Genomic DNA, 16,039 nt, shown 5'->3' with positions numbered 1-16,039 from the left:
TAATGCACCTAAGGTACATGCATCAATTTAGAGAGAGAACAGCTGGGCTGTGGGTCTGATTAGCAGGCCCGCAGCCCGAGAAAGTCGTAAACCAGTGAAACAAAAGCAAAAAGTCCGGGTGATCATAGGATTGCAGACCCTACTCTCCTACAGTCCCTTTAGGAGCCAGTCGTCCAGGTACGGGTAAATGAAGAGACCCTTCTTGTGAAGAAAAGCCGCCACCACTGCCATGCATTTGGTGAAGACTCGTGGTGCGGACTTGAGACCGAAGGGTAACACCTTGTACTGGTAGTGTTTGTTTCCCACAACAAACCTTAGGTACTTGCGATGTTGTTGCGCAATCGGGATGTGAAAGTACGCATCTTGCAGATCCACCGAACACATCCAATCTCCGGCTTGTAGATGAGGACATATCTGGTGAAGCGCTAACATGCGGAACTTTTCCTTGACGATAACCTTGTTTAGGAGTCGTAGGTCGAGTATTGGTCTGAACTTGTCCTCCTGATCTTTTTTGGGGACAAGGAAATATCTGGAGTACACTCCTTTTCCTCTTAGAGCGAGAGGAACTTCTTCGATCGCTCTTTTTTGCAGCAGGATTTTTACCTCTCGTCGGAGCAAGCTTAGTTGGTGAGGGCAAGAGCTCTTCGGAGGGACGCTCTTTGGAAGAGCACGGAAACGTATCCTGTATCCATTGCGCAGTATATTCAGCACCCACTGATCTCTTGTGATGCTGACCCACTCTGCCAGGTGTTGTGAAGCACTTCCTCCCACTGGAGTGGGCAACGGCGTCAGAGGAAGCCACTGTTCAGGCCTTTCCTCCTCTCGTGGTGTTGGAGGACTGTTGGTGACCTCCTCTACCTCTGCTGGGCTTGCCACGAAACTGGGGTTTCCCTTGAGTTTTGGTTTGGGACCACTGAGGGGTTTGAACCCTCTGTTGAGCCCCTCTCCCCCTGTTGGTCTTGAAGCGGCGTTCGAATTCCTTTTTCTTCTCCAAGCCCACCGCCTTCACCGTGTCCAGCTCAGGCTTCATTCGGGTCATCTCTTCGTCCGCATGTTCGCCGAAGAGAGCGGCCCCGAAAAGGGAAGATTCAGAATCCGATGCTGAGAATCCGGTTTCAGACCTGTAAGGCGCAACCAGGCCGATCTTCTGGCACAAACTCCATGGGAATAGGAATGAGCCGAAAGCACCGCCCCATCCGCGGCCGTGCTTATCATCTGGTTCGCCACCAGACACCGCTCCGTAACAGTTTCTTTAAAGTCCTGCTGGTCCTCTTTTGGTAGCTTGGCTTTGAATCTTTCCATCGAGTCCCATAAGGCTCTGTCATACCGACCTAGAAGCGCAGCTGCACTAGCAACCTTAAGAGTGGAGGCAGCAGAGTTGCAAACCTTTCGACCCCAGGAGTCTTGAGTTTTGCTGTCCTTATCCGGTGGGACTGAAGAGGAACCAGCAACCGCATGTGTCTTCCTCGCCGCCGCCACAATGACAGAGTCTGCTGGAGGGTCAGATTTTACAAATACAGGGTCAGAAGCCGCCGGTTTGTACTTTTTCTGAATGCGTGCCGGGATTGCTCTGATTGCTGCTGGGCTTAGGAAAACCTCCTTGACAGGGTCCATAATCCCCGGAACTAAAGGCAGCAGAGGTCTGGAGATGGCCTTCTTGTGTAAGGTTTCAAAAATGACTGTCGTCGTTACTTGAGGGACAGACATCTTGATGTTCAGTTTAAGCGCACCTCTTTGCAGTACATCCAGATACGTGCCAATATCATCCACTGGGGAGGACCTGGACGTTGGACTGTCCGTCAAAGTCGGGGAGTAGTCCCTCTTGGACAATCTGGTAGAAGAGGTTGAAGAAGTAGACGGAGTACGTCTATGTCTACGGTGAGCACTGAGTCTCCGCTCCCGTGACCTCCTTGAATGCTCCTCCCGTCTAGGGGAGCGAGATCTGATCCGATCCCTCGTCCGATGTTCCTTTCTAGGAGATCGGGATGTCCTGGGAGATCTGGCTGGCGATCTCACAGGGGATCTGCCCCTAGGAGAGAGAGACCTTTTCTGACCTTCCATTCTAGGTTCCCCTCTAGGAGAACGGGATCTTCTTGGCGCTTTGGTGGGTAGTTTCACAGGGGATGTGCGCCTGGGAGGGCTACGCTTGTCCATCTCCTCCACCAGGTCTTGGAGAGGAGACCTGTGGTCTGGGCTGGCATATTCCTGCATACGCTTGGTAGGCCCAGCATCTCGCCAATGGTCCAAGGATCTGTACCATCTAGGTGACAGTCTGATGCGCCCTGTCGATGGATCTGGACGACGCTCAGGAGTTCTGTGTATAGGGCTTCTGGACCTTGAATGCTCAGTTGAGGAGCCAGAGGACCGACAAGATGAATGGTGAGAAGCAGATTCCGTCACCATGATCGTATCTGAATGTCTCGACGTCGAGCGTACTTTTCTCGCCGAACGCCTTCGGGGAGTCGGAGATCAAACAATCTCGACCCCGAATGCCCATGAGACGTTCTGTAGTCTCTCGATGTCGAGCGGCGATGAGTAGCCGTCGACGTAGCCCTCTGCTTCGAAGTCGAACGGCGGTGTCCGGCCGCCGACGAAGACCTCTGCCTCGACGCCGAATGACGATGTCCTGTCGCCGACGGAAGCTTTTCTCTCGACGTCGAACAACCTCGTCCTGTCGTCGACGGAGCGGTCTGCCTCGACGTCGAACGGCAATGGTCGGCCGTCGACGGAGATCTCTGCCTCGACGTCGAATGCCTGTGCGGTGACGGCGGAGGGGTATTGGGCACCCTCGACGCCGAGCGCTGATGCTGCACTGACGGAGACTGTGTCCTCGACGCCGATCGACGTGCTACTGTCGACGGCGGAGGGGTCTTGGTCCTCGACGCCGATCGCCGCTTCTTGGACGACGGCGGAGGGGTCACACTTCTCGACGCCGGTCGTCGCCTGGTTGACGACGGCGAAGTGACCTCCCTCGACGCCGGTCGTCGCCTGGTTGACGACGGCGGAGGGGTAATGGATCTCGACGCCGACCGTCGCCCGGTTGACGGCGGCGGAGTAGCCTTCCTCGACGCCGATCGTCGCCCAGTTGACGACGGCGGAGGGGATTTCGACGACGGAGCTGGTTCTTTCGACGTCGTCGACGTACCTGGTCTTCTCGACGGCGAGCCCGCCGTCAACGGTAGTTTCGAAGAGGAAAACTCCACCTGTGGTTCTTTTCTCAGCGCCGAGCCCGACGCTGAAGTTGAAGGGTATGAAGACTTCTTTCTTGAAGATGTATGAGTCTTCTTGGAGCCCTTCTTCACTGGAGATCTCCCTCTTGAAGCTCTGTGAGCCAGGCCATACATTTGAATTCTTTCCCTGTCCTTGAGAGTTCTTCCTGACAGGTTCTCACAATGTGGACAGGTGCCTGGATCATGGTCTTCAGGCAGGCAAAGGATACAGACGTCGTGGCTGTCTGATTTTGCCTTCTTGTTGCCACACGAAGGGCATTTATCAAAGAGTGAAGGCATTCTCAGAGGAAAATGCTCACCAAACTGCTGAAAACAAGCAGTATCTTACTTGACTAGATGTTAGACGTCGAAGTAAGAGCTAAGTTGACAAAAAAGAAGTATTTTTCTGTCAAAAACCAGAAAAATAGTGGAGCTGTGTAACCAGGGTCCTTCACTGAAGGAGTCGGAAAGAACAACTGACCTGTCACCCCTGGGGCATGATGGGATACAGGGGGTCATGAGTGCCTTAAAGGCACAGTGTCAGTTTTTTGCTATTCAGCTACAGGTTAGCTTTTCAGTCTTTTTAGACTGTGTGTTTGCAATGCAGCCTGGGAGCTTCTTATGCTTCCAGTGAGTTATGAGAATTTCTACTGCTTTCTGAGCATTAAAACAATTTCTAAACAATCTTTGGTGTTGTTTCTCATGTTTCTAATGCTTATTATATATGTATGGTGGAAATTCTTCACAACATATTTCAGCTCTAATGTGATTTGGCTGCTATTGCTTATTTATATATATATATATATATATATGTGTATATATATGTGGGGCACATATAATATAGTGTTTCCGGGGTCCCGCGCATGGGCGGGAATATTCTAATGCTTATGACTATTGATGAGGATCCCCTGGAAGAGAATGTAAATCATACATTTAAAGTACAGGCATGCACCTGAGTCACCCGAGTCTCAGACTTCGGTTAGATCGCATAATTGCACCAACCTGACTTGATAATTTAAAAAAATTGCCCCATGCGGATTTTCTAGGGTACACAGTCAGTCATTGCCGAGTATAGGGGCCCTGCGAGGGGGTAGCCGGGGGCGAAGTGACTCCCTAGCACAGCAGGTAAAGACTCAGTGGGCCCCCTCCTGTCCCCTGTTCATTTTCAAGTGCGGTATTTAAACCCCGGTGTGACTTTGCCTCTTATTCACCAATTACTTACAAGATAATTGTTCTTTAAACAGAGCATTCTTTAGCCACCCTTTAACGATATTTTCAGCTGTACAGTTACCACTTTCCATGGAGATGTGAGCTTCTGATTTTTAATTTCGGTTTTGAAATATAGCATGGTAGATCTTTTTTGTTTGCTTTGTTATGTATAGCGCAAACTAGACCCGAGCAGGGTGTCAGAGCGCATTACAGTACTACTTACAAGTTACATACTATAAAAGTAGTAGATTACTGTGAAGAAAACGTGAGGGCGAAAGCTAGTATACCAGAATGGTTCTGACGCGTAACAGAGGATGAACATTGGAGACAAACTAGGTCAAATTGCAGTGTGCCGTCACATTATCAATCATGTCTTAATAAAATGTACATATTGGGATGCAGTGCTTTGTTCAAAGAATGTTTCTTGATCCGGAATTTTTTTGTTTCTTGAAAGTCTTGTACGAGCAGTTTGTTCAAATTCCTCTGGGGATAAACTTCCCTTTTTTTGGGGGTCTGCTTCCCGAGGAGAGATTGTGTTTTGTTTATTAAGCCTTAGTGGTTGTGACAGAAGGGAGTTGGTTTCTTTTTGACCTGCATCCACAAGAAGAGGGGTGAGTTTTTTGGGCCAGGTATTTCGGGGTGCCACGATGTGAGTAATGCATGCAAATTTGATGTTTCTAGTGGTAATAAGCACTAGTCGAAATACATGATAAATGTGTAGAATGATTGTACCGTCTTGTTCCTGGGATAAGTCGTGCAGCAGAGTGTATGACTGCCAGGTGAGTTTTGTGAATTCTGATGAGCGAATTTCCATAGTCCAGTCAAGATGTCTAAAGGTATGCGCCATAAATTTAAGGTTTAATGAATGGATGCCAGAGTCAGAATGGCAAGCTCTTTCTTATACTATTTATGATGACAGGTGTTCAAAGATTCAGTTGTTTGTCAGGGGTGATCCCCAGGGATATTAAGCTAATTGATGGGATATAAGCTGGACAGCCAAGCCAAGTGCCACACATTGCGGGTTAGGCTAGCATATTTATGCCTATTCCTGCATTGCAGCACTGGCATTAAATACCAGGCATTAGTGCCCTTAGGAGTAACCGCTCTTTTGTCCATGCAGCTTTAGCGCCCAACACTGAATATCTCTGCTAAATGAGGCGCTGGCAGCCAGAGCATAGGCTGGGCCCAGGCTTGAAGAGGTGACTGTGGTTGTCATTGCGCACCGTAAATTCTGCCTGTGCCTAGCCCCCACATCAGGTTGACCCTCTTTTCTGGAGTAAGACTGCACAGTGCATTGTTGCTTAAAACATAGTATTGTCTTCCTGTGGTTCCCAGACAAAGTGGTCCACAAGCTGTCTCAGTTAAACTGGAACCTGACCTGCTGGATGACACAATACGGACCTGTGTAAAAGTCTCAAGGCTCGCGGGATCAGCCCTATGCCTGGTTAAATGAGCTCTCTTCGGGTGGGCGAGATGCTATACAATAAACCTCGAATGTAGTTTGCATGAGCAATGCCAATAGCTCGAACTTTTCCAAAGGCGAAACAATTGCATTGTAAATGCTTGTTTTCCATGTTGCTAGAGGCAACGAGACTGACAATGACTGACTGAATGATGGTGTATATTACACACAGAACCAAATTGGGACTGGCTTACCAAAACCCACAAAACCTCACCTCATAATTCAATCGGCTGCTGGTGAGGAAATTTGCAGGTTCACTAAAGGTTATTTACTACCCATCCAGTGGCAGCTAGTATGGAATGGGGTGGGCACGAACAACAGACGGACGGGGGTGGGGGGATTGAAAATATATTTTAATTGGCTGCATCTCTCCTCCGCTTCTATACGCTTCCTTACTCCAGTAAAGAAGAACCTGCAGGAAGCAACCAGGCACTCAGGATCCCCGGAGCCAATTACAACGCTGCAATGATAGCAGTGCGCACTACTCCTCCTGCAACCTGTCATCGCAATGGCCCGCCCCCAAAACTCTGCCCGGCCCTTGGAACTTGAAAAATATAAAGATAATAAACCGATTTTATTATAGTTTTACTTTTCAAGTTGTGAGGCTGGCAGGGGGAAGCGACGCTTCTCAGCTAGAGCGGAGGAGCCTCAGCTGCTGTATATGCTATGTGGAAACCAAATCATTCTCAGACTGGATGGACATAATGTGGCGCGGGACAACTTTCTACAAGTTAAAAGCCAGTGGCTGAGTGGACGGCAATGAATTGCCCAATATTAAATTCTGACACAACTGAGGTTTTGACCATATGGGGGTGTCTCCCTCTTACTGGACTACAAACTGGTAGCCTGAGGTTCTTGGCCAGTGTCCAACGCCAGTCTGGGTCATTCAAAATCTCAGGGTCATGTTCCCATGAACCTGTCTTTTCTCTCCAATATTAGCAAGGTTGACTCTTTGTTTTTACGACCCGAAGATTGTATGGAAAATTCTTACCTACAGTCCTAGACCTATATACTATTCAAGCAGTAGTGGGAGCTCAACTTTACTATTCCGATGTATTACATATTGGCCTCCCATCCTCTGCATTGCAGCACCTCCAGCTACAGTAAATTTGTGCAGCTCGTCTTCTTTTGTGTTTAGCACAAAAGGGCCATATTTCTGGACATCTACAAGCTTTACATTGGCTACCTATAGATAAAAGCACTTTCTTCAAACACTTGTGTATCGCTTTCAGATTGATGCAAGACTGTGGGCCTGAGTTAATTAAGCGGGTTTTATATTGGTATTTCTCCAGGAGGATCAATATGTTCTTCATCTACTCATCAGCTTCAGGTTCATAAAATATAAGAAAAGAAAGTCACAAGAAAGTAGATCTGTCGCTTGTTAAGTTGACACTATATGGAACTCTCTTCCCTTGAGAAGAAAAACCAATTAGCAGAGCTTTAGAAAACAACTTAAATCAAGGCTGTTCACACAACAAATCATATTACTCATGAGTTTACCAATCAGCACCAGGACACATTTGGCTAAATACTCACTTAGTAACTATAATAAATAGAGAAATAAAAACATATAACATGTGTATTTGGAAAGCGCACGTTCACCCATAGGTCTCTTGGTGCTGAATAACTGATGTTTATTGTTACCCAACTCAATGGTACTCTTTTTATCGAACTCAGATGTATGAAAGGCCCGCCGGGATTTGAACCTGTGACCATGAGTTCGAACACAGGCCCCTGCAGTGGATGCATTAGTCCACTGAGCCACCAGACCAGGCCTTTAATTACATTGTTAAGCTTACTGTGTTTCTGAAATCTATTTCTATAGAAAGCCCATCAAGCATATGCTGACGCACCATTTAGGCATACATAAAGTCAAGAACACACTATAATGTAATTATTGTAACAATGTCATTTCAAGTTGGGAGCTGTACTGAATGAAATACTTACCTAGGCTTTTTCTTTACGACCTCGCCCGTACTCTTGTGTAGGACACTTACTAACTTTCTTATTGTGGCAGGTTCGCTTATAGTCTGATAGTGCAAAAGCACCTGTAAAGAAAGACAATGACCGAAAACACCGAATGAGATATTGCAACTGTGTGAAACAAGTAAACTAGAACAGCACCTAAACCAAGGAGGAGAATTCTTAGTTAACAAGCAACGTAGACTGCTGATATCTGTTGAAGATGCAGCTAGTAATTATAGTCTAAAGAAAGTTGAGATGACATACACAACACATTAGGAGTGTTTTCACAAGCTCTAGCAGCAGGTGTTTATGGACAGTGTCCTCGATATTAAGCACATCGTTGAGCAACAGAATGAATGCTGCAAATTTCCAAACACAACTTGATGCCTTCGTCTAGCTATTTAAAGACAATGAGCCATGAAAGGCAACTCAATGACATTGTGACACACTAAACTTGGTATTACAACCCGCTTCATATTAGATTAAAGCAAATGACCACCATGCACTTTCCTGGCCTTGCTAACTAGAATATCATGTTTTCATACACCACAGAAACATTTTGCGGGAAAAAAATACACCAAGAGGTCGATATATTTAGCCACAAAAATATGCATTGCTGTTGGGATAATGTGTCTAATACAACATATCGCTCCTCATCCCCTTGCCTAGTGTAGTTTTCCAGGGGATGAGAAATCAATTCTAGCTCCAACACTTCCTATTCAACCCTACCCGCAATAGCATATATTCACTATTTCAAATGTTTTAATGTGCGATGGAAATGTTTTAATTTATTTTTTGAGCAATAAAAAGATTAGGATTGTGCTTTGTATTAGATTAGGGCATGCGCGATAAATTATATGTTGGAAAGTAAAAGCTTTGTGATGAATTTTATATGATTGTTTTAACTTTATAAAAATAAATGGTTGAGAGAAATAATTCACTTTTTGAGTTGTGTGATAATAAATGCCTATATTGCATATCTGTACACAAGGAATTTAAAACCTGTGAGTAAAACCAATAGGTCACAACCCTAAAAGCATAATAACACAGAAAGGAACCTTGTCTAGTTACAGTTTGTTTACCCAGTCCTTTCTGGTTTTCTGGGATACGCTCTTCTTTTTAAGAGTGCTTGTAATAACAACCATCTCTATTGATCAATTGTTAAGCCGTATATATTGTCTGTATGGGAACGGTGAATGTTGGCTTTCAGTACATTCTTCTCTAGTGCCAGAGAGGGTTGCAGCCCCCAGTGCCACAGAGGGCCGTGGCCTCCAGAGCCTGAGAATGCATGGACATGTAGCATCTACAAGTTCAGGGATCTCTGGGGTACAGAAACTCATTAGTGCCTGAGAAGGAGTATACCTCTGGCATAAAAAGAATAATACATTTGCCAATATAACGTAAATACAACCCGAACTAAAATGGCCTTCAGAAATCCAGATGCCTCATTCTGAGGGCTACAGAGTGTAACAGCAAGTAGCTAATGTACTCTTTCATGGAACTAGGAATGGTAAACCTTTTACTAGTGATGCAGAAGTAGTAAGACAACCGTGGCATAGTATTACGCATTTCAGCTGTGAATGTGCAGTCATCACTGAATTCAAATAAACCCTTTTCTGAAAATGTTTTTTTTTTTTAACACAGACCGAAGGTCAGCTTTACTCCCCAATGTTAGTAAAGTATTATATGTCACAAAAACCAGCCAACGACTGATATTTCAAGGGTGCTACTTCTCTTAAAAAATAAGTGTTCCTCTTATCTTAGCAGAGAAGGACAGGAGACTGTTAAGGCAGTAAGTTTGCCACCTGTGTGAGTATTTTTGTGTGGCACAAATATTCCCATCTTCTCTTTATTCTATATAACATAGAAATCCACAAGAGATGGCAATTTATACTTGACTGATTTCACGCAGGCTTTGGATACAGAATAGTGTCCCTGTTTACTGAGCAAGATGGAAGGCTTGGGTATCTCTAATTGACTCCTGGGACTCATTAAGTATTCCTTGCAGAGACTTAGACCAAGAAACCAAATAGGAGAAACAAGACCGCTTTCTAATACGATAAATATGTCCAATGAAGGAAAGGAGGCCTGTGCCTTTTCCCTACTGCTATGTGCTCAGTAGTGGTGATATCGGCCCAGGATCCCTGCCTAGAAGATGGGGGGAGGGGGGAACTTAGGAGTTCCTCTATAAGCAAGCGACCAGCACATTAATGAACTTTTATATGCGGAGCATCTACTTATCCTAGACTGCACCCTGACTGGCCTACAGAAGCAGCAGGGTGCCGAGCCTTACCCTTTGCCCTAAGACTTAGCATTAACAGTGATAAAAAACAACTAATGAGCTTTAGGACTTGGAACGTGAACTAGAACTGTTGGCTGGTGCACTAAACTAACGAGGACAAAGAGATACACACATCTAGGGGTTGGATTTATGGGTAGCTAGAACTGTAATGCTCTCGCTGTAAAGGCTGGACTTGTCTAATTCAATAATAATTATGGAGGGATGTCTGAGACCTTTACTTGAAGCCTCAGAGCAAAAGATAGCACTCATTCTACGATGAGGATCGACAGCACCTGCTGTGCTATAGGTCTCTGAAAAGTGCAGAAACCCTTCGATTGGAGATACGGCTGCCACCTGTTAATGTGGACGCTAAGACTTTAAAAGTTTGGTTTTTAACATTTATAACAAGGGAAAGATGGGACTCTAGAGCTACACTAGGTTTGGAAAATTGTATGACCCCTGTGTATTAATGGGCACTGACAACTAAAGAGAGGATTCATGAAAAATGTTGATAAATATAATGGGAGGCGAAAAATGAGAATGCACCCAAATATCCACATTAGAAGCAAATCTTTAGTACACGATTATAAATATGAACTACAATATCTAGGCAGAAGACTTTCAACCAGTACATTTTTAAAATTTTAAATTGCAACCAGGTGATGCTGACTAGTTGGTCACTATCTCATTTTTGGGCACAAGACTATAATGAGGGTGGGACACATTTTCCCCATAGAGCTACTAGATACATTTGGAAAGCAAAATAGGGGTTTTGTCATATGAATGGCATTCCCTTGTTCGTCTGACCAGAATGTATTGGCCTTCCAGTAGCTCTTCTCGATGGAATCCAATGGTGTATATCTAGCTGTTGAGAGCTTTAGTACACTTTATGATGAAGTGTTCCTATCCTTAAAATTAAACATACTTTTCATTGATTGGATTGGCTTTCTAACATCTTAGTAAGCGGGTTCTGGAATTAATGGTTTTAAGTTTTTGTATCGGAGTACCAGAGCACTTGTGTCGTATTTGTTATAATACATTTGCTTCCTTTTCAAAGTAATGATTTTCTAGAATGGCAAAATAAATTATACAAATTAGCAGTTGGATTTATTTACAAATAATGTTTACAAGATGTTGGGACAGGGCTGTACCCTGAATGATGTACAGTTGTGTTCTCCTGCCCTGAGTGGTTGACCTTGTGAATCTAGTATTCTGTTTTCTTATTTATTTGGACATCGCACCACGCTGATCTAGCATGTACGCAGCTGCCTAGGCCTGTCCCTGGACCTAGAGGGCAGACCAAACGTGCCCTCGTTGACAGACAGGGGAACTACTGACTTGGTCTTGGGTTTAGAAGACAAAACGGTGGTGTCACAGTATAGTGTTTTGTGAATCCATAGTTGTGAAACAATCAATCTTACAGATAAAACAGGAGTAGAGGCCTACTGGCCCACTTGTGTAATGTTCATATTCTATGTGCTTCCCAGTTTCTATTGCTGTCATCCTGCATGAATGTTGTGTTTGTACGTGTGCGTAGCCTACGTGGCACATGCATGGTGTATGTATGAGTGAGCCCCAAAAATTCAGGCCTGTGGAATCCATTTGAGATACGCTAGCCTCAAAGAAAAGCTACCAAAAACCGGGTCTGAAGCTGCAAAGAGTGGATACACATCTTATGTCTGAAGTTGGTGTATAAAGTAGAACCTGATGTTTCAGTTTAAAATCCTCGTTGGCCAAGGAAGGGTGTGACCAACAGAGCACTCAACGTACAACTGAGCAACCAGAGCTAGAGTCTGCCTCACACCCAGTTTCCCAGAAGTGGGGGGCATCACATGAGACAGGATCTCTTGTAGGAAGATCAGATTACCTGTCCTAAACAACCTAGAAGTCAGTCTGGTGAGAGATAAAGGGAGCCTGTAAAACCTGCAAGAGGAGTGTCTCTGCAGTAGGAGCAAGATGCAGCGTCTCTAAAGAGAAGACCAGAACTGACAAGAGGGATCTGTGTACCCTGGCATCTGTAGGCCTGCAGTCTCTTTACGTTGGTTCCTAGCAAGAAACTCGGGATTGCTGCTATCCAGTTGGGCTGCGATTATGTGTCGGAAGTCACCAGCTTGTGTGTGGCAGCATCTGTCCAGAAGAAGCTTGCCTGTGTTTGGTGGTATCAGCCTGCCCTTGAAGGCTACATTTACCTAAGCCGTGTACAGCCAGAAGAGGCTGTACATACAACCAAGGTTGCCGACCACTGCAAAGTCCTTTAGAGGTTCAATTTGGGACTGCAACTACCTAGGACTGTCCGCACAGTACCAGAGTGCAGGCCCAGCAGATGTTGTAGGGTGAAGGACTAAGCTACTAGATGGCACGCCTCATAGCTGAAAAAAGGGGTGTGCTCAGGACAGATAAAGCTGGGCAGCTGCACTCATTCTACGAGCACTGATCCACCATCTGTGGTGATACTAAAAGCAGTAAAGACATTGCACATCAAATTCAGGAGTGATAACTATCAGACTTAATCACACTAATACTTCTTACACCAAAGAGTGCGGGACCACCAGGACCCAGGGGATGGAAGGGGGGGGCAGAAATGAAGGAACCAAGCCTAGATCAACAGCAAGGCTCTGGTGAAGATAGCAACACAACAGACCTGATATCACACAAGGACACTACATTTCATTAGTTTGTAACAGTGCTAAGTATTTCTTTCCAGGGTGCATTCCGTTTTTTCCAAAATGAGAAGCACTGGGCTTGACATTCATTTATTGTGCTGTGTGACTAGTTGAGCTCTGAGCTCGAGCACCCCAATATTACCGCCCTGGGAAGCTGTGACTGCTAGTCATGGATGTCACAGAGTCGAGTGCTGAAGGAGTTGTATTTGACCCAGCTACAGAGCCACAGTAAGAAGGGCCGTGGAACAACAAAGGCAAACTACCTCAGCTACCACAGTTGAATTCCACCAGTCCATTTGCCCCACGTCCCTTCCTGAACAGAATCAGACACATGCACAAAGTAATTTCTACATAATTTAACACAGGACTTACACTCTAAAGCAGATCTCCTTTTCATACAATTACAAAGCAACCTAAGTTTTAATTAATGTTATACTTGTAATTTACTTGTGAGGTAAAAATATCACTAACTTCGAAAGACATTATTGAACTGCTAAAATGTGTAGCTTTGACTATAAATCTAAGTCGATGGCAACATTTTTTTTTGAGACAATTGTCCACAATTCACAGAGCAGTTGTTGGAATGTCTATTACTAAGAACTCATTTACTCACAAGCTTCTCGTATTTGGATGAATCCAGCATAAGGACAGACCTGAAACTAACTGGCCATGGATAAATCTGGTTGCATGTGACAGAGGAACTTGAGTGTCAAATGTACGTGAATAGTTTAATGTTCTTCAGACCGTCAATACATGAGCAACTCCTGTTTTATTTAGATTTCAATCTGCTTTAAAACATGGATATATAACCTATAATATATTACATAATCTGTGATAGTAACAGTGTAGGTATGGGTAGGTCAGAGTAATCACTTAAAAGGCATTTTTGTTTTTTAATAAGTTTGGTGCCGTTTGATAAATCTTCACGACGCTTTCCAAAAAAGATTGATCAGATTTGGTAAGCAGACCCAAAGTCTCTGATTGGTTGACCACAAGAAATACAATCTGTTGCGCCTGCCATTACAAGCGCCAGGGTTGAGACCCAGATCGCGAAAACAAATAAAGGAGCCATATAGAGACAGGTGTGGCATTCCCGCCCAACTTGGATCAGGAGGGAGGGGCCCAAAGAGACCCCCCACCAAGAAGAATAAAATGTTTTTTTTAACTAAAATGTGCACTTTTCGCTGCAGTAGCTGGCTATGAGGCAGGGTTCGCAGACTGCAGCCAGGCCCAGAGGTTCGTCCACCAGTGTCTACGAGTTTGCGAACCATGCCTCTTGGGCCACAAACCTCTCCTCACCCCCAAAATACATATACAAATAAGGAGACCGGCCTCTGTTTGGCGGCCAGAAGGCCTTGTAAGACCCAACTACGCCTCCACTTTGTTAGAAAATGCCATTTTATATCACTTAAAGTTGAACTACCCCATAGCATCTGGAAAAAAAACATGCAATATTAAAATAGGTAAACTTACGTTTGAAAGTTCTTTTCACATTTGTGTGTGTGAAAATATGTATTTGTGGAGAAGTGTGGCTCAATGGTTAGAGCGGCAGACCCTGATGCAGAGGTCTAGCCCGGGACCAGGGTTCAATTCCCCGCCTCGGCGGGTCTTGGGCTCAAAAATTCCACGGACCTGATAATTCTCGCCTCAGTGCCTATTCCAATCATGGAGTCCCACTCTGCAACTCTGGGCAATAGCTTGCTTAATCTCCACAACGGCCCCCACAACGTAAAGGATGCCTGGCCTCCACCTTGGGGGTGCCCAGGAGTGGACGCCTCACAGGGAAAGCCAGGATGGGTTCCACAGCGGTATTAGTACAAGCGCCTTGAGACCCTCGCGGGTGAGTAGTGCGCTATACAAGTATCAATTTACATTTGTGTTGTTTGGTTAGTGCTCACACAGTCAAGTGTCTGCTTGAGAGGACTAATAAATGCAGAAAATTACAGACCTCTTCCGTTCCTGGATGGAAAGCTGCATTTAAGACCAAAAACTGAAGCTTTCCATCAATATATTAGTGTATCACAAATACTTGGAACCCTAGATGCATGTGATGTACGGGCAACATGTGGCTTGCATACACATATAGTCATTGAAAAAAAACATAGGTTAAAGTGAAGTTATTGTTAGGTTAGGTCATAATTCATTAACATGTTTAGAAATTCACTGAACAAACCACAGTTAAAGGGGAGTTATGACTGCAAATTAAAACTGAGAAAATACTATAATTCGCAAGTTAGGCTTGGAGAAACATTCCATAACATATGCAACAGACATGTAAACCATAACTAGCTAACCACACGCAATACTCTTAACCTCACTCTTGATGTTACAGAAGCAATTACAAGTGTTGTAAATAATTTTACAGATGGGATCACACATCATATTGCCATAGTCACTATGAAACAGAAAACTATAAATGTAGTATTATTTACTTGTTTAAGTATGTAGTTATTTTGATTACATTGTGCCTTTAGGTGTTGTTACTTATTGGGATAAACATTGTGAAGTCATAAACCTGATTTCCTTTAAGCCGCTTCCCTCTTTTTCTTCTCATTAAGGTGCTTAGTGTAGCATGTTGGGTAATGGTGGCTCCTATCGGCAAGGAATGACAGGGGAAAAAGGTTCCCTAGTCCTAGGATGTACTTTTATTCTTTTATTTGGATTTTCAAATGCACACGAGATCTATGGCTTAACGGTCCAGATATCTCTAAAATGTAACCTTCATGCTAAGACTGGGACACTTATTAAACATGTACTTAAAAAAAAACTATTGAATGGATTGGTGCCAAATCGTGCAAAGGCACTTCCTTGAGTAAAGTGATATTTACATGACATATGTGGACTAATTCCATTTAGCAGTTGTGTTTGATCAAACAGCAAATAATCGTATGGGCGTTCAAAAGGGGTATGTCACTTTTGCCCCTCCCCCCCTCCTTTTCCAGGGGCCTGGTTGATGGATCTGCATTAAATTTGCCAAGAACACCACAAAGTGGAAGTACTTTTTGGGTAAGGTTTGTACAGTCTTCGTACTGCGCCAATGTTCTTGAGAAAACGTGGAGTTTTAATGTACTTAATTTTCAACCCCCTGCTGCACCCCGCTTAGTTGGTCGCAGAGTTAAGGCTGCGTACAGCAGAGGTTGGACATGCGTGTGCCATAAAAATACATGAAAGGCACCATGCTAAAAAGGGCACTATGCTATTAACTCAGAAAAAACACAGCTATCAAGAGAGCTACATGTTGGGCTGGGTG

General features: G+C 44.6%; 1 protein-coding gene across 2 annotated transcripts in view; it reads right to left on the bottom strand.

Annotated features, from left to right (window-relative positions):
• Positions 1-16,039, bottom strand: part of HBS1L (HBS1 like translational GTPase) — a 640,556-nt gene that overhangs the window by 41,338 nt on the left and 583,179 nt on the right. For both annotated transcript variants that reach the window (XM_086927450.1, XM_086927451.1), the window contains exon 15: positions 7,828-7,928. In XM_086927450.1, the coding sequence (XP_086783576.1) occupies positions 7,828-7,928 (101 nt within the window). The remainder of the gene's footprint in view (positions 1-7,827; positions 7,929-16,039) is intronic.

Source organism: Lissotriton vulgaris, chromosome 6 (genome assembly GCF_964263255.1).
Source record: "Lissotriton vulgaris chromosome 6, aLisVul1.2, whole genome shotgun sequence".
NCBI lineage: Eukaryota > Metazoa > Chordata > Amphibia > Caudata > Salamandridae > Lissotriton > Lissotriton vulgaris.
This window is presented reverse-complemented; position numbering and strand designations above follow the sequence as displayed.